Source organism: Cyrtonyx montezumae, unplaced genomic scaffold, assembly GCF_038088225.1.
Source record: "Cyrtonyx montezumae isolate F1298 unplaced genomic scaffold, pur_monq_1.0 scaffold_0, whole genome shotgun sequence".
NCBI classification, from domain to species: Eukaryota; Metazoa; Chordata; class Aves; order Galliformes; family Odontophoridae; genus Cyrtonyx; species Cyrtonyx montezumae.
In genome coordinates, this window is record NW_027071824.1 from 6434727 (window position 1) to 6459467 (window position 24741).

Below are 24741 nucleotides of genomic sequence, written 5' to 3' on the forward strand. Positions count from 1 at the left end.
TCACTTTTTTACTACTTAAAAACATGTTTGGGAATAATTTTTTTTACATAAACATATTCTTAGAAAGGGAGCTGAAAGCATGCCCATCATGTATACCAACTTCATGTAATAATGAAACGTTAGAATTCCATTTGCCTCAACAGGCAATTTCTTGCCTTTGGGAAGTATTATAAATTGGAACACAGAGATACAGGCTGATTCATGTTGCAGTGTTTGCCTGGTTTTAAAACTCATCCTTTCCTGCTGGCACTCCAAGACTTTCGAAACCTAGAACTACCGATGTAACAAAGGAATTAAGAAACTTATTCTAGCTCAGTTCTTAATTTTAACTTGATATTGATGTTATAAAAGAAACCTTTTTATGAAAGATTATAATCTGCTATAATCAGAATATAGAAAGCTCCATAGCTTTGGTCACATAAATACTATAAATAGATTTTATTAAGTTAATGAATGTTAAAAATCAACAGAAGAGACACTAGAGGAGTAACAAATGAAATACTAGTAGTGATGCACATATGGACAGCCAATCTGATGAGCCTCAGCCTTTGTTATTTTCCGCATCAGTACAACTCACATTTCACAATTTTGAATATAATCATTAAAATGATTTATTATCTATGAATCATGGGTATTTTGTGCATATGCTTTGCCTTGTTTGCTGGCAGCAGATACCAGTACAGTCATTATCAGCAGAGAAATTTTAAAGTGACAAAATTCTTTTGTGTTTAAGAAACAATGATTTCAAACGTATTACTGCATTTCATTGCCATGAGTCACTACAACTACTGTTAGCAAAAGTTCAACAATAAGTGAGCTTTTAACTTAGAACTTGCTTTAAACTGCTGATAAGATTTTTGTTCCATTTTATGAAACTGCTGATTGCTGTACATCGCTTGCTCATGTGACTCAGTTTCTCTAAAGTTCTGGCTAATTTTGTATAAATGCCAAAACTGGATGGATTTGTTGCACAGTTTCAAATTATGTTTTAACTGGGTGTGCTTAAGGTTTAGTTGTACATTATTCCACAGAAACCAAACTTCCCTAAATTCAAGGACAATATTCAGTGACCTTCAATTTATTTTTTTTAAGCAGAATGCAGTCCAACTACACAGCCACCTAGCCTATATTAAAAATAAATACATAAATAGGAATGTTTTAGAGGATGGACTGAGAATCACAACCAGGAAGGATGACTCATAATTAAGTTAAGTGAGTTAAGCTGGAAGAGGTAAAACTTTTAATTAAATTACTGATAAATGTGTGTGTGAGGTGGGGGGGAATAGATGAGCTTTTAGGCACACAAGTCTGTAAGTGTAAAAACAGTTTAGTAGGAAGTATGAAGATCAGCCTGTAACATGAGTTACAATGGCACAGCTTTTTCCTTCTGCTTGACTAGTCAGTTTTGAATAAATATAACTACTAAAAAAATTCATCAAGAATAAATGACTAACGAGTCAAAATTACTGTAAAAATGCTTACACAAATTGATAAATTACAGAAGTTAACTACACATTAAAAACTTTATTATTTTCAGTTAAAGATAAATCAGCTTCTTCTTAATCTCCTAAACGCGTTAAAAAGGTTTCAGCTAGTATGCTGTCATATACTTTTGCTATCTTCAGCTCTGTCAAGGGAATTAGATTGACTGTGATCTGCTGTGTGCCTTAAGGCAAAACCTCAAATACTTCAAGGTTCATTAAGTAAGAAATTTAAGCCACTAAAATATAGAACAGTGGTACATAGAGACACAGGTTTATTTTATTTTCAGAATTAGAAATTCTACCAGAAAGAAAAAACAAACAAAAAAATTCATCTTGAAAAGCTCCAGTCCTGCCATTAGCATCATGCAAGCAGGTTTCTACATGAGCAGATCTCATTGCTGGATTGGGAACTGATACCCCAGAGCTGCAAACACTTAGGACTAACTGGACTTGACTATCATGAGCAGGCTTACTGAAATTTATGGCACTTTATGTGACAGTAACAGTTAAGTACATGACTGCATGTGTCAAGAATCAAAGTTTCAGCACTTAAATTTCAAGGCAAATAAATGAATGACTCCATACTTATTCCATAAATAAGCAAACAAGATTTTTAAACTGGAAATCTACCTTAATCATTTTTCTGAAGTATCTTCTGCTTTGATAACCTCTCCACCATTTCTGTATGGAAATTGCCATTTTGTTCAGATATCTAAAATTAAATATATTAAAATATATATTATTTTGAAAGATCCCAATATAACTGCAAATGCATTATTTCCTAATATTAAAAATTAATGCGAGTGCATTATCCATACAAATTCCAACCTGAAGGCCACTGCAAACCTATTTCACACATATAACTGAATATATGCATGCGTACATATACATATGCACACACACACCTTACACACTTTTCAACTTCTATGTATACCCATTCACACATACTCTACTTTTGGAAAAATTTGGTTACTGCAATCTTCCATATATATATATTTAGTTTCTATATATATATGTATATATATATTCAGTTTCTATATATATATATATATACATATATACTACTTCCATTATCATTACAAAAGATTTATGAAGTAGCTCTAAGAATGTAATTTGAAACTTTCCATGAACTTTTTTAACCAACATATCTAGCCACTTCAGAATGTATATGGGTGAGCTCTGTACACAGAGGCAGAGAAAATCCTCCTCTCCACTTACTGATTTACTTCTTCTTACATACTCATAATTAATTACACTGTTTTTTCTTACGTTACTGAGATGTCTTAATTAATACTCTCTATCTATTAAGATCTGTTGGTGGAACTGATAATTATTTTCTAAAGGTCTGACTTATGAATTGGTATCAAAATAAATTGATGCTATTCATAGACGATGGGAAAGACTGGCAAACGTGTCCTGATGTGTAGCTATCACAAACGGTTCTCTGTAGTATGTGTATCCAAAACAATTATTACAGCCTTTTTAATATGTGAGGCTTAGAAGTGAGTACACCTTGGAGTGGAGGGGCAGGTTCCAATCTCTTCTGGTGATGGCAGCAAGACCCAAGGTAACAGCAAGGAGATGAGACCAGGGAGTGTCAGGCTGGGGATTAGGAAACAGTTCTTCCTCAGAGGGTGATGGACATGGAAAAGGTCGCCCAGGGCAGTGGTCATGACCTGCTGGAGTTCAAGGATCATTTGGACAATCCCCTCAGACATACAGTTAGAATTTTGGGTTGTGATACGTGGAGCCAGGAGTTGGACTTGGTGATCCTTGTGGATCCCTTCCAACTTGGAACATTCTATGATTCTATTTCTGAAGATAGACTGTTTGTGTGCTACTTATTAGATGCTTATTAGCATCTCAACATTTTAATCGCATGCTGTTCTGAAAATCAAAAATAAATATATATTTTTAGTAGAGCAGCATATGTTTTATTCAGTTAAAAAGCAGAATAATATATATATATTTTTTGTTTTTCAAGATGTTCTCATTTTATTAGAATCAAGAAATACCATGAGAAGTTTGGGAAAGAAATTCAGAAATGAAACAGAGATTAAAATATGTCTAACATATTACCTCAGATAGGCTCGGACTCTGCATCCTCGAAACCAGCTCTGAATTTTGATAGCAGCTTTGTATGCTATTTTTATGTATTCATCAATAGATCTGAGAGTATAATAAGGAGTAGTTAGTAATAGTAATCATAGAAAATATAAAAAGTAATAACACTTGTACCACAACAATTTAATACCAAAGCAGAAAATTCTTTCTAAATATTTCTTATTGTAGCTTGTGATCTCATTCACTGGATTTTGCACCCCCAATTAAAATTATAATTCCACATACTTCAATAATACCACAGAAAAAGATAATTTAGTTAAGCTGTATAGCATAATGATAACAGAGTTAAGCCTTTGGAAGTGAACTGGTGACTTGATAGGCTGTAACCAATTTTAAAGATTTTAAAATCAGTACAGAAAAAGACGAAATAAAATTGTCCTATAGAAAAAGTACATTTATAAACTTTATTAGGATTAGAAAATAATGGAAAAAAAGCAACAAACTGCCTTAGACAAATGCATGAACGAGCTCAAATCATACTACTATTTATTATAGAATAAAAATATTTAAAAGGATATGAAAACTAAATATCACTGTATGCTATTGGAACGTTAAAATATTATAACATCTAGATGACATGAGGTTTGCAAGAGTGTAAGTCTTATTCTCATACAGTACTGAATATTATGGGCCTATTCTGTTGTAGCTGAAAAATACAGATAATTCTTTAGCAAGAATTAGGCCTGAATTATAACAAAGCCCCCACAGCTATGTATGAAATTGGGTATCTACAGAGATATTAGATAAATTAACTACAGTCAATATCATCATTGTAAATATCAAGAGCTTATTAAGAATATGAAATCAGAATGTAGTTTAATAGGAAGAGGAAACCAGGAGTTAGAAACAAAAGGTGTAAGTAATTTGGACAGATTCTAAAGTGATGATCATGGGGATCTTTTACCCAGAATTATAGAACTTAATGCAACATCTTATTGAGTCCTGACAGGACTTGCACAGTGAGAATTCAAAGATGTGGATTTTGGATTTTAGATGTGGAGATAATCTAAAAAATGACACTGGCAGATTATTGGTGTGTGCTGCAGGCAGGCAAGGAGGGAACAAAAAGAAAGAAAGGAAGTAGACAACATTCTGAGACTGCAGGATTGATTAGTATAGATGCTAGAGGAACTGATGATGAAGCGGGGATATGCAAAAAGAATATATAGAAGAATTTGTTTTTAAGTTGCATGAGGAGAAGGGTTATCTACAGAGATACCCATCAGGCAGCTGAAGATGCAAGATAGACATAGATGGAGTACTGATGACCCCGAGGAGATCTTCAAGAACTATTATCTGCCAAAGTCGTACGTTAAATTAGATATTACAAGCAAAAAATTGTGCAGAAATGGGGCAAGAAGCACAAGCAAAATGACTTCATCAGAAAGTTAGGAAGTTATTCCAAGAGGTAGTCCATGCTTTTCTTCCTGTGACTCTGTCTATTGAGAGTTTCAGTGCTGAAGTGTAGAATCTTTTTTATTTAAGCAGATCAAGAACAGCAGCATAGTTCAACAAGTTTCCACTTCCAACTGCTCTTGACAGCAAGTAAGTGGTTCCGAGCACAAGTTGTTCTATCTGAAATCTACCCTCCTGATCAGACTGTACAGTTGCCATACAGTCTCGATTAAGCTTAAAGAGTCAAAAATATTCTCAAATGCCTTTTTTTTCAATTTTATTTATTTATTTATTTATTTTGTTAAGGTATATTCAAGGTCAAAGACAGGTCCTGCACATTCTAATGCTTACTGTGAGAAAGTGCAGGTTTAAGGCTTATTTGCACTGTGTCATAATTGCTCAAGTCCTTCCGTAGAAAGGTGTCTTCCCTAAGAAGACAGACAGTTTAGGAGATCCCATACTCTGACATGAAATGGAGTTCTGCATAAAGAATGACAGGAACATTACCAAGATCAGAAGAACAGCCAGTTTAAATCGATTGCTGGTCTAAACACAATCAACAGGTGGGACATTACAGCCATCAGCCTGCCCTGATCTTTAATGGAACAGATGTAGAGCCCCAAACAGCAAATGCATTCTGAAAGATAAAGGTTTTCTAATTTGGGATTTACTTTCAGGCACTTCAATTATTGCATTCTGCCTGCAGCAGCAATTTCTAGCAAGACTACTTAATTCTCACCAGAGTTCCTTTAAGTCAAGTTGCTCTGGATTTTCAGTATGTTCTACATATTCTACAAAGTTCTGCTTTTAGGTTTTGTCAGATAAGTGAAGAAATAAATATATACTTTTTCTTGTTGTTTTAAAATCTCCTTGGCACACATAGACCTAAACCTCTCAGGCTTTACCCTTGGAGGTACTTTTGGAAACAGCACAATCCATACAAGAAAAAAAAACAACCAACCCACCAAACCAAGTACTTTGCAGTCTACACTCTTCTGCACTTTGTGATAAAGTTTGCTTTAGATAAAATTGTCATTTGGGGAATCTGATATTTCACTGCAGAATACTGACTTGAAAGGGTGCTTTTTAAAAATACCAGTTGTTTCTGTATAAATGCCATTCAACCATGTGGATAATGAATGAACACACAGATTACCCTCACTGGTGCTCAGAGCATCCCAGATTTGTCAGTTTTAACAGATCCATTACTTTAAGTAGAATAGTTCTGCAGTGGAAATGAAGGCTGTTGTCTCACTTTGTGCAAAATACTTCAAAGACTACTGCAAAATTGACACACTTCAATGCCCAAAGTTCATTTGTTGGATTTAAAAGTTAAGCAAAAGACCTTTGCATTTATGTAGCATTTCACGTCTTTATATTCTTCATATTATTCACTGGATTCAGCTGAATGACCACTCTCAACTGAGCTTATGTATAATGAAGCAAAGTGCTGAGGGAAGCATTAAAAACCATGTCATAAATAATTTCTTTTTTTTTTTTTTACTCAGAAAATGCAAAGTCCAATGATGTAATGGGGCTGTGCTGTCTATAGAGGAATGCACCTCTGAGAGTATTTTGTCTCATCATTGCCTAAGCATTACAAGGGGTTTTACAATTTCTGCCACTTCACAAAAGCAATGAATATGGAACTGGATTGTTATTACTTTAAACAGACATGAAACCAGATGCAGTATTTTAGGGACATGGTTTGGTGGGCATGGTGGTGAATGGTTAGCAGTTCGACTACATGATCTTAGTGACCTTTTCCAAACTTAATAATCCTATGATTATATCAAAAACTCTAAACAAGTTATTCTGACTTGTTTCAAGGTTTTACTGACTGCCTTGTTGAAGAAGTTAAAGATTTGCACCCTAAAGAACATAGATCAGATCACTAGTCAGCCATTTAGCTGAATGGGCATGTTTGAAGCCTCTGTTTAAATTCTCAGCTGAAAATCTCTGAGTTTTAAGAAACTGATGGATTATAGCCTATTCTTAAAGGGGAAAAAGTTCATTTTTTGAAAGCTGTGCCAAAAACAAACTAACAACGGAAAAAAACCAAACAGACATTAAGCATGCTGCACTCCAATGGATTTCCATGTCTGGCTCAGACTACTCTTTCTAACCTGAAATAAGTGAAATTCAAGTGCAGTCTGGAGGCATTTAAGGCCAGGTCAGATGTAGTCCTTGGCAGCCTGATTTAGTGGTTGGCAACCCTGCCCATGGCAGTCTGTAAGATCCCTTCCAACCCAAGCCATTCTATGATTCTATGATATGAGAATATCATTTAGCAAACTGCTGTGTGTACAGCTGCAACAGTAAGAACAGTAAGTTCAGCAAAAGAACAAGTAACAGAACACTTAATATGCAGGCAGAACTTGAACTCTTAACTTCTAGTAATGTTAGAGCAGTGTTATTGATGCTAATGGTGTTGTCACTGGTTTCTGAAACAAAAGCTGTATTAAATAGTGAAGAATTAAAACAACTCTCCTAAATATGCATGTTTTTCTTTTCTATTTGATTTTAATGCTACACATGCATGAGCGGAGCATTTGGGTTTACAATACAAATTCAGAAAGTAATAGAATAGATCTTAAAACATCTTTTTTCCTAAAATGTGATGAGTTGTCTGTTGCTGCCTTCACTGTCAAAAAACTCCTTACAACCAAGTGTCTTCCTGGGCCAAGGGACAGCAACAGATGGCCTGGGCAGAAGAGGCTTTGACAACCAGGACTTCTCATCAGAGCAGGTGTCTCCTTCCTTTGATGGAGAAACATAAAACCTGTCCTGGGTGAGATAGAGGACTAACATCCAGAACCAAAGACCAAGGACCAGAGTCAAACTTGCGTGACCTGACATAGCAACAGGGCATAGGTTTAAACACTGTGGTTTCTTAAGCATCAGCTCTCTCAGCAACTGAAGGATTTTCTGATACTTAAAGTAGGTAAATAAATAAATAGATAAGTAAATAAATAAATAAATAAAAGCAGCTGCCTTTCAGCAGTACAAGCTAAACATCGACTAAAAGTCACACTCCGGGTCCGGGAGAGCATGGGCCGTCACAACTCCAGCCCTTCACCTGAGGCTTTCCAGCAGCTTTACCTGCTGAGGCTTTACCTGCTGCTCGCCCCCCTCAGGCCCGCAGGCAGCACGGAGTGAACGCCGCTTTGGGCGGGAGCGGCCACATTGTCTCAGCCGGGGAAGTACGGGGCTGGCAGCGGTACGTGCGGACCCCCCCCCTCCCCATCCCGCTGGGATTACCTGTCCCTACGGAAATACTCCTTCCGCAGCCACGAAAGCCTCTCCTGCAGCCGGACCAGGGCGGCCATGCTCCCCTCCCGACGCCACAGCCGCCATGGCAACGGGACCGCACCACTCTGCGCGCCCACGGGGGGAGCGCCGTGTCGCTATCCGCGTCCCTACCGGCGGGGAGCGGAGGGCGTGGGGACAGTGGAAGCGCTGCGGGGTGGGGGAGGCTGTGATCACGGCGCGCGGTGCAGGAGGACGTGTGCGGCGGCGCAGACGGAGAGGGGGAGAGGAGAGATGGTCGCGGCCGCCTTCCTGCCGGAGCCGCGGCTGCTTCCGGGCTCTCATCATGGGGGACTGAGGAGCGGCGCCGGTCGCTCGTCTCCTCCCCGTCCGGCCCTCGCCGTCAGTTCCCGGCCTCGTGGCGGCTCCGTTCGGCTCAGTGTCTGCGAAGCGGCGCCAGCCTCCCCGGGGAGCGGCCGGGGGAGGCGCCGGGTTCATGTTCCGGGTCGCCGAGCCTAACCCGACCCGAGCTCCGGCGGCGAGGAAGAGCTGGTGAGGCCGGGCCGTCGGTTCGGTGGGAGGGGAAGCACCGAGGGAGATCGGGGAGCCGTCTCCGTGCCCCAGGTGTGGGGCTCAATATCGGGAGCGAGGTGCCCCGGGCTCGGCCTGCGCTCAGCCGCTGCGGGGTGACGCCTGTCGCCGTAGTACACGTTGCCGAACGCTTAGCATCTCGGTGTAGGATGCGGAGACGTGCCGCCAGGTGCGGCTGCTGTTCTTGGGGCTGCGTTGATTCGAACCGAGAATCAACAAGTGTGGCTTTGGCCAATGGCCAACAGATGTGTGGCAGGTGCAGCTCCAGTGTGGTTCACGGGTTGATTGTTTCCAGATACTAATACAACAGAGCTGGAGGAAGGGTCTGGAGTACAGAGCTGTTGAGGAGCAGCTCAGGGAACTGGGGTTGTTCAACCTGGAGAAAAGAAGGCTCAGGGGAGAATTTATCGCTCTCTAGGACTGCCTGAATGGACGTCGTGGTGAGCTGGGGGCCTGCGTCTTCTCCTGGATAGCACCTACAGGACAAGCGGGAATGTCCTTAAGTTGTGCCAGAGGAGGTTCAGGTTGGATATTAGGAAGTGTTTCTTTCCAAAGGGTAGTGATGGAGCGCTGGCACAGGCCACCCAGGGAGGTGATGGAATTGCCGTCCCTGGAGGCGTTCAAGAAACGTATGGATGTGATGCTGAGAGATGTGATTAGTGGGCATGGTGGGGATGGTTGGACTAGATGATCTTAGTGATCTTTGCACCTTAATGATTCTTTGGATCTTTATTAGTACAGTAACTCCAAAGGTTTTATTACACCCATTATAGGCCTATGGAGAAAGATAATTCAATAGTAGAAGATGAAAGACTGAGTTTTGTTAACAGGCCAGGCCATGGGGATTAAAAGGCTGCTTGTGTGAAAGGCTGTTTGTGTGAAAGAGTCCTGATAAATGTGAGGCATCCCAGATTTGGAAACTGGGCTTCATTTCCTTTGCAACCAATTGGTTTTAATCTCCTGCACAATATTTTCAATATTTTGTGTATAACTCGTGGACAACTTATAGCTGATTCCATTTTCATTAATGGAAGTGGAGAGGTGTGTAATATGTTTTGGTTTTGTTATTTGGTTTGTTGGTTTTGTTTATTTTTCTTGAATGTTGATGATGACTCCAGGCCTGGCTTGAGGTTTTGCTATTTTTTGTAGAGAAAGTTTCTGTATACAAACATCTACAGGTAGAACTCCTGGGTCTTCAACAGATTTGCTCATATCATTGTCTTTGTTTCTTGTATGGGCAGGGGAAGAAGAGAAAGAAAGGCTTGGTGCTTAGTTTTATTTCCGTAGCAAATTCCTCCACTTCATTTGATACCACCACTTTTTTATCTGTGGTTATTTTCATGGCTTCTCTCATTTTTATAGAAGAGAAGGCTTTCTATCTAAGATTGTGTTTGCCTAGATAGCATAAAGTTCTGGAAAACTTATGTCTAGTGATATTAGCTTATGTAACACTTCATAGAACAAGGTATGCTTTTCTGGCATAGCTATACTTATTTCATTGCTAATGCTGCGTGTAGCAGAAACATGGCTTAAGAGCTTCCTAACTTGTATCTTTACTATGAGAAGGTTTTCATTCTAGAGTTAACCTGTCATTTGTCTTTAAGTTTTATTATTTTCTGTCCATGTAAAGAAATCTAGTTCCAGAGGCTTTAAAGTCAGTGTTCAGCAAAACAGGCGGTGGGATTTTGACATATTCTCCTGTAATTGTTCGCAGACAGCAGTGGCTTTGCTCGTCCAAATACACTGCCCAGAGAAATTTAGGACTGGGAGAGTTATTGATGTTTTGTAATTTATAGGATTGTTAGTTTAGTAGTTCTGAAGGGAGATCCATTAAAATTTTCAATGGTTCCTCAGTTGCACTATTCTTATCCTTTTTTCTGGAAGCTGTCATTTGAAAGACAGCAAAGTATTTCCACTTAATGTAGAAAATAAAGAACTTCATCTTAGTAAAAACATTAAGGCACTAAAAAAGCTAATGGTTTTTGAACTGCAGTAGAGTAGAATTGTTTGCTTTGGTATGTCTACTCTGAAGCCAAATGTTTTTCGTTTTTCCTACAAATACCAATGACAACTCAGGAAGAGTTTCCAATTTGGGTACTTACTGGGCTCTGTGATTCTTCCAGTAATGACTTTGATGGTACAGCATATTATCACCATTTGACAGTTCATGTGATTTTCCACCTTGACAATTAATTAATGAAGTCATACATCTGAAAAGGGCAAGCATATCAGTAAATGGCAGCAGTAGTATTGCAGGAATTGATACCTCTCATGATAAATTGCTCCAAATCTCATTTCTGGCTGACCAATTCATTTGTGTTAGAGCCTTATTACATGTCAGCATCTTTCTAATTGTATACTATTGCTTGGTACTGAATTCTTCTTCATTGTTAAATATTAGCAGAGAATGTTCTTTAAAAGGCTTTACAATATTGTTGCTCCTTCTTAGGTAAACAGCAATTGTAGAAAAGTCAGAGGAACTAGTTACAGGTTTGTCTGGCCCTAGTTTTTGAGGGGACCAGCAGCATAATCAGCTGATGAAATTCCATAATTCCTGAGATGCTAATAACTTCCTCTTGTATAAGTCAATTATAGGGGAATTCTTACTCACGTCCGAAGTATTATTTCAAATGTGAGTCAGTACTGAGAATTGATATGTAATGTATAACTCGGGGAATAAGATGTTGCTTGCACAAATCATCTAGAAGCTGTGTATTTGATATCAAACTAGTTAACTGAAAATTCCAGCAAGTGTAGAAAGCATACATCTGTACTTGTAGAACTATGACTTAAGTAAAATTTCTTTTTTTTTTTTTTTTTTTTTGAGGGCCTTTTGCACTTGGGTAGTTCATGAAACTGATTTATATGCACACACCTTCCTAGAGAAAGAGAGTTTCTGTACCTCAAAGATGAACTATAGCCTGGGACTTGGGGCTTGTTTTTCCTTTTTCAGATGTAGATGTACATTGACACAGTATCCTGATTTCTTAAGTGTCCTTGATTCTTATGTGAAGCTCAAAATATAAAAAAAAAAGTCTGAGGCATTGTAAGTTTCTTCTGACACTTTCACATCTTAAAAAATTCATTAAAATGAAAGTTACGTTTGTCTTGAGTTTCTTTGGACTGCATGTCAGTTGTACTCTGAATGTCTTGGCTCTGAGTCTTAAGAGGAAGCACTGGGACAGTGCTTAGAAGTGAAGGAATGCTGGAGTTCTCTGTTGCTTGACAACTAGCTCTATGACTGTGATGGTTGGTACAGGAGTGGAATGCATTTGGGTCATTGTGTAACTTTTGCAAACCAGTTTGTGCTGAGAACACCTAAAGATGTAGTTAGATGCAGATATGGAACTGCGTGCTCTGGGTCTTCCTGCTGTGGCTACTGCCACTCGATGGCTAGTGAGTTTAAATAATGGAGGCCCAGCTTGTGTTTCTTCTAGATACAGTGTGTATGTCGTAACTGACAATTTTTTGTTTGTTTGTTTCATAGTATTTCCCTGCCTATCAGGGAAATATATCTTATTAGCTGTTTAATATTTTAAACTTAGTTATGTTGCTCTGATATGATATTTACTTCATGTTTATCCCTGGAAGAGCAATAGTTATTTGGAATCAGTAAATTCTCTTGGTGAAGCAGTGAGATTTATCAACTGCTGCATCCCTCCACATGCTTGCATCTGTTCACTGCAAATTTCAGCTTCGTGCATCAGTGAAGTAGTGGAGGTCCTAAAGCTATTGTTTTGAGAAGATAAATTCTGAGGTAGGAAAATAAGACTTAAATGCGTACCTGTTTGCAGATAAGGGTGCACTGTGAGTACAGTCATGTTACAAGACATCGAGGAATCCGTGTGAGACAAGATTATATGTCTGGTTTTATCATCCCAGTGTGCAAGAATAGCTTGATTTTTCTTGCACATTTAGCTTGTGAACAAGCTACATTGTGAAGGCAGCAGAAACCATGGTTCTGAGGGAACTGCTTTTCTTGGAGTTACTTTTCAAAATTGATGAGACAAGATATAGCATAACTTTTACTGCAAGAGGCAGTTTGTCTATTTAACAGAAAAATCTATAGTACTAGAAAGCAAATGTAAATACAGCTGTCAGTAGAAGGTATTTCCCCTTCTTAAGAGTTGTGCAACTGTATTAGTTTTCCTGTCATTATGTTAAATGTTTGTTACATGTTTCATGAGCAGTCATAGCTCTACATTGTGTTTTATTTGGGAAGTGAACAAAAAAGTATCATGGTTGATTTGTGTTGAAATAACAAGTGCCTATTTTGTAAGTACTACTTCCATTAGTTGTTCTAACACTGAATATTAATGCTAAAGGTGAACAGTATTAACTGTTTTGGAGTAGGTAAAAGCAGTTAGATTGTTTCCTGCAACCAGAACTTTTATGGTCTGCTCTGATACATGTAGAGATGAAATGGGTCAGCCTTTAGTGAACTATGTGAAAATTGCTTCTGATAAATGTAAAGGTCAGTATAGGCGAGGTATATTTTCTTATAGTAAAATAGAATCTTCTCCTAGTGAGGACATTACAGTTTATTGCTAGCTATGGGCTGTTGCTGTAACAGCAGTTTTATAGCCTGCTGTGAGTCATGCTATACTACAGCTCGACTTAATATTTTATGTATCACAATATGTTGTGCTGTGTTCCTTATTGCAGTCTTTGAAATTTCTTGTCTTAGAGAATACAGTTGAGACTCACGGGTAATGTCTTTAATACTTTTTTTTGTCTGACTCCCATTATCACACTTGTGTTTGAAATAGGTTGAGAAACAAATATTTTTGTTACAGTGATGATTAAAGTGTACTATGTAGGGTTGGAATACAACCTTGACAGCTGGTTGTGATCAGTGCAGAGCTGCATAAGTGGGATTGTCTGAACAATAATACAGTAATAGGCGTATGCTCTTGAATTTTTGAACAGTTAAACAAAAATCTGTTTCCATCTGATTGTGGATGCCAGCAAGATCATAGCAAGATAAAGAGGAACTCCAATAAAATTAGAGAGATTTCTTGGTTGTGTTTGTTTGTTTTAAGAAGTAAAGTTTTTATGTGGACCACTGACATTGGAAGTGCAGTGAGGTTAAAAAGCTCATGTACAACATGGTAGAGTTTCCTACTACAAAAGAAAAAAAAACAAACAAAAAACAAACCCACCCCATGCAGTAAGAGAAGCTTCAGGAACAAAAAGCAAGAATTAGTTTTAAACCATTCTAATGCTGCCTAAAGTCAGTTATAGGTTGATTGACTTCCACTTCTCTCCCTGAGTTTTCAGATAATTATTGCCTCATTTGAAATGCTTTTCCTGCTATGTTGTTTCTCTTGCTTTTGAGAGTGTTTTAGCATGATTATTGAGATTTTGATTTTTGGGATCCAAATGGTTTAAGGAGAGATGTAGAGAGTTTGATTCTTGGGAGCACAAGAATTAAAGATAGTTGTATCAGTCTTCCATAGCTGTTTCATACAGGATAATGCAAAGATTCTCTTGTACTAACAGACAAAGAAAAGGTTAGGTTAAGTGGAAGTAATGGGACTAGAGATTATAGCAGGTTAGGGAAAGATACAAAGAATAAATGCAGTTGGCAGAGTAGTTTCAGGAATTCAAAGTTGTCTTGTGTTTGTAGCACTGCTTTTGGTGGGTTTGCTATTGAGATGTTTAAGTATATGAGAAAACTGTGTAAAAGGAAAATGTATAATTTCTTTAGGTAAGAGTTTTCATGACCAACTCGGGTTTGTTCTTAAGTGTACTCGTCAATCCCTCTGTTAATGTTTAACATGTGTGCTTTTTTTTTTGTTGTTCAGATGTTCAGCTATTAGTGTATAAGTGTCTTTAACTTCGGAGTTCATGGTGAATAAGGGATCTTGTGTGCTACACATACTGATTTTTTTATTATCTGCAGCTCTGTTGATGTGGATAGATAATTGCTTATTAATTCTGGTATTAAGTTGTATTACAAAACCAAGAATCTTGCTTTTAAACATCCTTTACAAAACTTACAGACAGTCCTTCATATTAATCAATTGACATAGTGGAGTGAAGGGTGTGAATGTTCCCCTTGGCTTTATGTCAACAAAAATGATCTTCCTATACTTCGATGGGAGAGCCTGTTCACTGTGTTTACAGAGGAGGGTCACTGCCTTCAGGGAAGGATTAGAGTTGAGCAGTCCACTGTTTTCTTTTTGTAATTGTGTTCATGTAAGGTATGGGTGAAGTTACTGAAGCATGCTGAGTAAGGCTTGCTAAATGCTGGAGAAACTTGAGGAGGAAGTAGTGAAACATTTGAAAGGCGATGTCAATAATCAGACGTGTGTGATTAGGGATCTTTTTTCTTAAACAAGTATGTGACTATTGATGCCAGTGCCTAGATGTGGTGGGAAACTTCACATTTAATACTCTGGAATTACTTGTAGCAGTGTATTCTCTGTACTTAATATCACTCCCCAGAATCAATATTTTAAAGAATAAATTGATAGCAGTAATTTGGAAAAATGGAATTCATCGCTATTTAAAAAAAATAAAACATATCTTATCAAAGACTGTCTTAATTTTGGCATCTAGTTAGCATCAAGACTTAATTAACCTTAAAATATTTTAACCCAATGACAACTCTTAAACAGAACTCTCTATTGTACTACTAAGGAGGTCTTCTGTATTCAGTTTTCCATTCATAAAATTAAAATATGCTCCCAGCTTGTGGTTAGAGTAACAATTCTTAGTGATAATGCCATCACCAAGTGATGAATCCTTGAAAGTCATGAGAATAATTAAAAAAATTATTAAATTAAAACCAAATAATAGTGAGGTTGAAAACAAATAGAGAGAAAAGACCCTGCTCTTGTGTCCAGAACAGAAAATTAGAATGGTAACTTTGAAAAGGAGAATATATTGATGTGCTTTAAGTTCTATAGCACTGGCTCGTGAGGATTTGGATCTCACCAGAAATAGAAGAGTGTTTGTAGAGTAGACAGTGAGAGTACTTTGCCTAAAGTGACTTAAATGATCTTTTTATGTAAAATTGTTAATATTTTTTTTAGATTCATTTGTTGTTCTTGTTTGTTTTTTTTTTTCTTGGAAAATATAGGCATTTCAGTAGGACTATGGAGGAACTGGTTCACGATCTAGTCTCAGCACTGGAAGAAAGTTCAGAGCAAGCCAGAGGAGGTTTTGCTGATACTGGGGATCATTCTCGAAGTGTCTCTTGTCTTCTGAAACGACAGGCAAGAAAAAGGAGGGGACGAAAAAGGCGTTCATTTACCACACATCATCCCTGGGAGACTGGTCACTGTTTAAGTGAAGGATCTGATTCCAGTTTAGAAGAATCAAGCAAAGATTACAGGGAAAATCATACTAACAAGAAAGACCACAGTGACTCTGATGACCAGTTGTTGATCGCTAAACGTAGGCCTTCCTCAAACCTAAATAACATTAGAGGCAAAAGATCTCTCTGGCATGAACCTGATTTGGCTGTGGACAATTTAGGAAACAGAACTTTGCGCAGGAGAAGAAAGGTGAAACGGATGGCAATAGATCTGCCATCAGAAGTTTCTAATGGACTGGCAATAACTCAACAGCAGGATAACAGAGATCAAGAAATGGACAACGACAATAAATCATACCAACATCAGGATTTTTCTAAGAGCAAAGTGAAAAAAAGAAAAGTAGCTGCAGTTCGACAAGGACCAGAAATCTTGGATGAAGGAGTAGTAATAGAAAATGAAGAAATGAACCAAGGAAATAAGGACAAAATGGAGTATGAGGAGCACAAGGGCTCAGATGAGAACATGAGCGACAGGTTATTTTTTTTCTTTTCACAGAAACTTCGTATAATATTTGTTGGCTTATACTTCCAATACTAGTAATAGAAATATATCTGTGCGTTTTTCCTCTCATTTCAGAATTTAATTGCTAGTACAAGTGGCATCTGTTTAACAAGTAACTCTTAGAGTTGGTTGATGGTTTGTTGTTTTTTTTGTTGTTGTTTTTTACGTAAGTTTTCAATTTTTAATATAAACTGAGCTAAATTAATCAGGTTAATGGAGCTCAGCATAGAGTAGCAAAGTAGCAGAGGAATAACAGTTGATAGCACGTTATAATTATTTCAAGGTTAAGAATGGCAGAATATAGAAATGATTAATTCTGTTTGTTTTTCTGGGTATCTCAACTGGAAATGGTTCTCAAGATGTTCTTGCAGGCAGAAATTAATGTTTTTCCTACTTCTAGACATTTATGCTTTGGTTGTAATCTCTTCATCAGAAAGGTTGTCAGTATTTTAGACAGTATGTTCTTTTGTATCATGGGCATAAAAAGCCTGCAGGTTGCTAAGGATATACATCATTTATGAAATGCATAAACCAATTTACAGTTCAGAAACACCTGAGCTTGCCATTAGAAAAATGGGGGAATGATGACCCTTCAGCAGTACACCTCATCCATCCATTCCCGACAGCAGGCTGACTACAATGGTAATTGTTTTGAAAGTACTATTTTGAGAACACTGTAAGGTGTAAGTTGTTTTTCCACCATACACAAGAGACTTTACCTGCAGGGCCTGGTAAGCCTGATTATTTTTATCCCCTGTGTCTGGTTCTGAATGCAAAACTGTGGACAAGAGGGACTCCTATTAGAACACACAACTTTGATCAGTTGCTTGGCTGTGCATCCTGACTTCTAAAGATTGTTCCCTATGTCTTAGTTACTAGAACAGAAGCAGTGTTGGCAGCCAGTTTAGCTTCAGACATCTCACTTCAGTGTTGAAGTCAGGGGTATGTCTCATCAGGGAGCCTTTAAGAGCACTTCTCTCTTTAATACAGGGAATTGGCCACCCCCAGGATCAGTTCAGTACTTAATAGATGATTAGAAATCTTTCTAGGTGCTAGGAACTGTGGACTGCCATGTTGCAGTTTTCTCAGATGGAGCTCCTGCTCTATTTAACTGAAGCCTGAGAATAATGATGACTGGTTGCTGTGGGATATATCAGTGTTGTATTTTTTGTAATTTATTTTTAAATGAAAGGGGGAAAAGTAACTTGGAATTTTCAAAAATATGTTGTTATAAACTTGTTAGTCCTTCGGTAAAAATAATTGCACAATTAAAATGTCTTATTTAAAAAACAAAATAAAACACTCTGTTCTCAGAATAGGGAAAAATAGAAAAAATTTTTTGGGAAAAATGAAAGAAATGCTAAGGCTGGAAGGATGTCCTGACATTCATTTTAGAAGAACAGTAATAAGTGGACAGGAAGGATCCATGTAAAGGAGATGTTTTCCCTTTAGAAAGATGTGTGATATAAAATTGTACAAAACTAAATGTAAGGATAGTAAAACTATCTGTGTTGTAATGAAATTGGTGATGAGATCATTGTTAGAAGTTAGTAGCACTCACTAGCTTAAGTCTTGGTCACCTTGGAAAAGATTGTAACAATATCAACTCTTGTAATACCTGTCATTCTTCTGCTTAGGAAAACTGTGCAAGTCAAGTTCTTGAGTCTCTGTTTTGTTTATATTATGTAAAAGATGTATGTATAAGTTCTGCTTACATAGAGTATGTGGAAGCAGAGCATGCTGCAAAAATTAAGAAAACTCATCTTCAAAGTTACATACATGAGAACAAAACAGGAAACTTCACACTACTTTTTGGTTCCTCATACAATATTATTTTATGTTGTGTTAGAATTTTTTTTAAAAGTTTCATAAGCAGAGAAATGTAGAAGGAACTTGAGGGTTGTTTACATGCTGTATGTAACACTGAGAGTAGCTGTAGCATTTGCAACTTCAGTTTGGATGTGTGGTGAATTGATTTTTTTTTTTTTTTTCCCCCAAAATTGTTCTACATTTCACTTTAAGTAAAACATAATTGACTTTTCGTGAGATTACTTCCTGCTCTATTCAATGAGAAGTAAATAAGTGATTTTAAAAAAATCCCTTGCAGGTGAAACTCACCAAATAGGATATCTTCTTTTACAGGTCACTAAGTTTTTAGAGATGCGTGGAATATTTTTTTTTTGCAATATTTATACGGAAAAGAATGAAGTACGTTGTATCTGTGGATTATATTTTTAGAGAGAGCTGCGTGCGTGTTGTATACAGGCACTTGATTTTAAGGTTCTGATGGAAACTGTGGAAGAATTATCTATGCCTTTTTTTCTTTTTTTCCTTGTTATGCTCATTTGCTGGTGTTACAACCATTGATTATACTAACTTTCTCAACATAGGTTATGTTTTTATATACTCTGCTACTAGTGCTGTAAACTTTTTCTCAGAGTAATATTTTATGAATCCTCAAGCAGTGTGTTTTTCAGATTACTTGCCAATAATAATCTTTATTTTTTTCAAATTCCCATACGTAGCATGCTGAAGAAAAGCTTAGACTGCTTTTGATTGAGTTTTTTCCTATTTTATTGAGTAGTGGTGTTCCAGAATCAAGCTGAATTGTATAGCATAAGAAAGGAGCAGTGAGCATTTGATGGAAGCAGACAATAAAATGCATCAATTGTGTCAGCACCTCATAGCAGTCACATCTGGCCTACTGTCAGGGTACCATTAGATTCCTGTGGTTTTATGTGCCAAAATAATACTCTGTAGTTAATAGAACTAGGATATTTGCAGTTTGATTAAAAAAAATAATAAAATCCTATTTTCTTTCTGATCTTTGTTGTGCTTAAGTTCCATCTGAGCACAGCCTTGTCTCCTTAACATTTTACGGCTGAAAGATCAATTGTTCTTTTGATCTGTTTGTTTCTTTCTTTCTCTTATTATAGTGAATCCAGCAGTCTGAGCAGCAGTGATGCTGGTTTGTTTACCAATGATGAGGGAAGACAAGGTATTGAAACAATCTTTTTTCACCCCTCAAACAACCTCAGTTGAAATTCCATTAAGCGTTACAAGTTATTTCATGAGTTAATTACTTTGAATTGCTGTTACTGTTATAATGAACTGAAATAGAGCTTTCTTTCAGGGATTTTGAAATGTTATGAAAGGGCATCCCAAACCCATGACTTAATTAAAAAAAAAAAAAACAACTTAAGAAATAGAAGCATCTTTGTGATATTATGAACTTATAAAAATGTTTTGAAGGTATTCTATTTATCTAAACTAATTTTTAAGTCTTTGATTGCTCTAGTTTTGTGACAAGATCATGTGATCATAATACTGCCTTGCAGACTATTTTTAATGTGTCTTTTTTGCTTTTTTCCCCCAAGTTGATGTATTTATTTTTATCTAGAGATGACATTTACTAAACAGCCACTCAATTTTCTCAGTCTGACTGACAACAGATGTACCTTTTTAAGCCCATCCTCTCTGAAAACTTGCATTTAAATTAAAATGCAGTAAAGATTTGAAATTTTCTTTACTATCCATGATCTTATCACATTTTTTAATGTGATGTAACTATTGAGGATAGAGTTCTAATATTGTTTGGTTTTTTTTTTTCCAAGTTCAGTTTTCACTGTACTATTTTAAGTGCAACTCATTTACCTGCACTGTGGTAGCATATTTGCTGAACTCACAGTTCAGGAACCTGCTGTTTTTGACAATATGAGAAGATAAAGCAAAAATAGTTTCTCTGATAATTAAAACTTGCTTTGTTGTTGATTCTAAGTTGATGGTATTGGGTCTGTTCCAAAAAGAATGCCTCCTATTTTGTTATGTTTGCCCACATTGTTGAAAGTGGATGTTGGTGGTATGACAGTAGAATTTGAAACTTCCCACCAGTATTTCATTATATGTTGTAGTTGTGAGACAGATGGCAGCAGAGGGGCATTCTCACAAAGTGTCATCCGATGTGGAAGTGCAAATGAAGCAAAGAAGTAGAATTGAATTCTTCCATGCAGAAAAAAATGGCACCCATTGACATTCATCAGTGGTTGCTGAATGTTAATGATGACCAAACAGTGAGGCGGTTGGTGGTGACAGTGACATGAAATACAAGCCATGTTCTGGATGGGCATGCAGATTTTTACAAACAGCATGCAGGCTCTTGGTGGTGACTATGTTGAAGAATACTGTTTTGTACCTGGGAATTTGCTCTATGAAGTAGTGTTACTGTGTTCTTCATATCTGCTGTAATTCCCATGGAAATAAATAGGAAACATTACTTCTGGATTTGACCTAGGTATTTTCTTTTGTGTTCTTCTACAGACTAGTGGAGTTTGTGCAAGAAAATAAAACCTGGCATATTCTGTAGTAGTGTTTTAGGTTAAAGGAATGTCTTGTCTTTCCTTTATTTATTATTATTATTATTTTATCTTCTAGCATTTTAGTAGTGAGATAATTCTCTTAGAATATGGAATAGGAGTGTGTCTGCTTAGCTCATTTGACCAAGGCAAGCAGCAACTTCTGCAGAGTGTCCTGTACCTCTCATTCTAAGTATCTCATTTTACCTGCAGTAACGTGTAGCTTTTCTGAATAATTCAGGCTGTTTTGAAAGTTTAGAGCAACCTTTAAAATTTGTAAAAATAAGAAAATCAAAATTAATATCTACAAAAGATTTACATTTGCATCCCTATATGAATTTCCTTTTGTCTTGCAGTTTTTAAAACATGTTCTCTACTTTTGCATGTAAGATGACTTAACGCGTTACATTGCTACACATTTTTGAAGTGCCCTTCTGATATGCTTATCATTTTTTTTCTGAGATAAATTTTTACTGAATTAAATTATTTGAATTTTTGAATAGAATTTTGAAAATGTCATTTATTTTCTGTTTTCCATATTTTGTGGTAGGAGTAAAGGGAAGTGGTCAGTGACAACTGTATTCTTTCAGTGATACAATATTGCTTTCAAAAAGGTGTTGGTTACTTGCTTTACAGCTGTAATTCTTTGTGCCCAAGAAAATAAATCTGATAAAAACAAAGTAGAAATCTAGGTGAAAGAAATAAAGGAAAAGGTCAAAATGAAAACATTAAACACTATCTGATTTTTGTTGTTCATTTTTAAAAGCTGTATTCCAGTTCCTGACTTCCCACTGTCCCTCCTTCAGAATGTATGTTCAGGTCATTGGCATCTTGGCCTCATTTGTAGTTCATACCTTATATTGCAGCATGTCATACAACACAACAGAGTTTGCTTGTAGGACCACCTGCAGTTTCAAGGCGTTTCCAACACATTATTCAAATTTGAATAATGTTAGTTTTAATAATAATGTTAGTTGATGATACTGCTTTTTGGAGGAATGGGGGGTCAAGAGAGGAATATCTAATTACAGTTTCTTAAAGGATATGTTTGCATTCCCAGTTCACCAACATCTATTATTGCACTTGGAGAAAATAGAAGTTTGACTTAAGGCCTCTTAAATAATGATGGGTAGCACTGAAAATGTCTTTTAAGACTGCAGAAAACTGGAAGCACAATTATATAAATATTTTTAAACAGTTGAAATCAGAGGTCAGGGAATATTGGAATTCTGCTGTGACTAAACTTCCAAATCTAGCTGTCTTGTTATTTTGTGATTAAACATATATTAATTACAGTGCCCTTGAAAATATTCCACTACTAATTTTGTACATCTTTTTTTATTTCTCTACTGATGAATTAATTTGAATCTTGCATAGCACCTCTGCTAGTTGCAGTTGTCAGTGTTGTTTTCCAATAATAAAAGAAATTGTATGTTTAACAGTTAAGTGTAGTTGTGAAAGTTTTGAACTGTTGTGTCTATCTTATAGCTTTTGTAGCTGCAGAAGAAACGTGAGGCTATTGTATGTGGACATAATTGAAATAGTAGCTGTTGACTGTGGTTCACAGCTATAGAAATCAAAGCAAAGGTCATATGGTTTTACTGGAGAATATTAGAGAAAGAGTTGGAGGAAAAGATGTTTTTTTAAAATATTAAGAACAAAGTGCTGTGATATTTTAGAATTAATTTGTCATTTTTTTTATGATTGAATCTACATTGCTTCAGAGTAATTTATTGAAGCATTAGTCCTTGTCAAAAGAAGTTTGCTTTTAGTCCTTTTGTTTCCCCCAGTTTGTATTTGTAATAGGGATTGCCTTGACCCAGGTGCAAGATCTTGCATTTGGATTTGTTGAAACTCATGAGGTTCACCTGGGCCTGCTGCTCAAGCCTGTCTAGGTCCCTCTGGATGGCATCCTGTTTCTCTGGTGGGTTGACTGCACCCCACAGCTTCATGTTTTCAAAAAGATACTCCGAATAAACTGAATTCTGCTTGAAAAGTCATCAATCAAAACTACTGTTTGGTCCTGTGAATCCTTTTCCATCTGTTTTTCCCTTCTTCCTTATAAAGTTTCTATTCTCTAGCATTTATTAGTTTTACTGCTAATAGAGATCGCTAAATATGATGACATCACAGGTTGTTGGCAAGTTATCAGTTAGAGAGTTAATTATTCTAGTCTTTTATACAAGACTGTTCAGTACTTGTCCTGACAATCATTTACATGCATTTTCTTGTGTACTTGGAGAAGTATTCTTTTCCAGCTTATTTGGAGAAAGTGTGTTGAATTTTTAATTTTCCCAGACTTTGATTCTCATTATTTGTGCTTGTATTTTCCCATTATGGAATGGCAATGAAATTTCACGTTAATGCTTTTGTTCTTAAAGTTTTCTAAAATCTTCCATTTATTTATTGTGTAATGCTATCTAATAAAAAGGAAAAAAAAAAGGAAAAAATTTATATGCAGAACATTTGATACTGTGAGGAAGTGTTAAAATATATAGCATACCCTTTGAAATCTAGCTTTTGCATATATGGCAAGTTTTCTTTCTTGTCTTTGAAGATATTTTCTGGCATTCTGTCAACTACCCAGTTTATTTAAAAGAACATGTTTTAAAAACAAACATAACAATTTATTTTAATTGCTGATTTTTAGTCATCTCACTTTTGCCTTTGACTCCATGTATTTAAATGCTACATCTGTAAATGTTAGTAAAATGACCAGCTTTGTAGTATAATGCAGTATAATTCTCAATCACATGGTACTGTCAGTTTTCATTTAAAATCAACTTTTTCAAAACTTATTTCTAAATGAACTTAATCAGATTAACTTCATTTAGTCACATCTGTTCATGATTGTTTTCCCTTCTTACTAGCCATACAAATCATGAAATTAAGCTAATTATATACCATTATCAGCTGCAGAGAACTAGTTTCACAGTTTTATACCTTTTAATTCCCTGCAGGAGATTAAAGCTTGTTTTTTGTTAATATGTAAAGTGCAGCAACTTAAATGGATTTCCCTGCAGTTATTGCCAAAGGATTAACTAGTTTATTATTGTTTTTCACTATTGTAAATTGGTTTTAAAACATTAGATTTTATTTGCTTTCATTGACGGCAGTGCTTGTCATGCTATTGAGAAACATTTTCCAAATAGAATTGCCATACGCAAGTAATTGTTGTACAGCTATAAAGCAAAAGAAAGAATTGTCTTGTCAGTGTTTATTGATGGTAACGTCTGATTTTTATGTTCTCTGCTCCTTTCTGTTTTCTGGGGGGCTTGGGTGTATGTCTCTACACAGGTGATGATGAGCAGAGTGATTGGTTTCATGAAAATGAATCTGGTGGAGCATGTGGAATTACGGGGGTCATTCCATGGTGGGAACAAGAAGACTCTGCAGAATTGGAGAGAGAATTGCCTGACCCAGTCTTTGAAAGTATCTTAACTGGTACTTTCCCCCTCATGTCTCATTCTGGGAGGAGAGGTAAGTGACAGTCATATGTAAACTGTAGAATTGCTTGGGTACAGTAGGGAGATGTCTGTAGATTAAACTGAGCATGTTAAATTTTGAGAACATTTTGGAAATACCAGTTTGTTTTTTCTTATGTCGCTTTTGAGACTTGATTACCTTTACATCTAGATCCACTCTCTTTCAGGACTGAAGTTGTCAGATCTCACCTTGCTGCCACTATTTTATTGTACCTTACCTCCTCTCACATTCAAA

At 36.6% G+C, this 24741-nt stretch overlaps 2 protein-coding genes across 6 annotated transcripts in view; one reads left to right on the forward strand and one right to left on the reverse strand.

The window, feature by feature from the left end:
• SPATA17 (spermatogenesis associated 17) overlaps window positions 1-8352 on the reverse strand; it is a 161527-nt gene extending 153175 nt beyond the window's left edge. For all 4 annotated transcript variants that reach the window (XM_065745477.1, XM_065745315.1, XM_065745400.1 and 1 more), the window contains exons 1-3: window positions 8265-8352; window positions 3564-3653; window positions 2115-2196 (exon numbers count right to left, since the gene is read on the reverse strand). In XM_065745477.1, the coding sequence (XP_065601549.1) occupies window positions 2115-2196; window positions 3564-3653; window positions 8265-8332 (240 nt within the window). In that variant the 5' untranslated portion in view covers window positions 8333-8352. The remainder of the gene's footprint in view (window positions 1-2114; window positions 2197-3563; window positions 3654-8264) is intronic.
• A 254-nt stretch (window positions 8353-8606) lies between these two features.
• GPATCH2 (G-patch domain containing 2) overlaps window positions 8607-24741 on the forward strand; it is a 100737-nt gene continuing 84602 nt past the window's right edge. The window contains exons 1-4 of one of the 2 annotated variants that reach the window (XM_065744028.1): window positions 8607-8804; window positions 15931-16641; window positions 19606-19667; window positions 24319-24501. In XM_065744028.1, coding sequence (XP_065600100.1) covers window positions 8749-8804; window positions 15931-16641; window positions 19606-19667; window positions 24319-24501 — 1012 coding nt within the window. In that variant the 5' untranslated portion in view covers window positions 8607-8748. Of the gene's footprint in view, window positions 8805-12264; window positions 12286-15930; window positions 16642-19605; window positions 19668-24318; window positions 24502-24741 lie in introns of those variants that run through there. The other variant, XM_065744110.1, reaches the window with a different exon arrangement.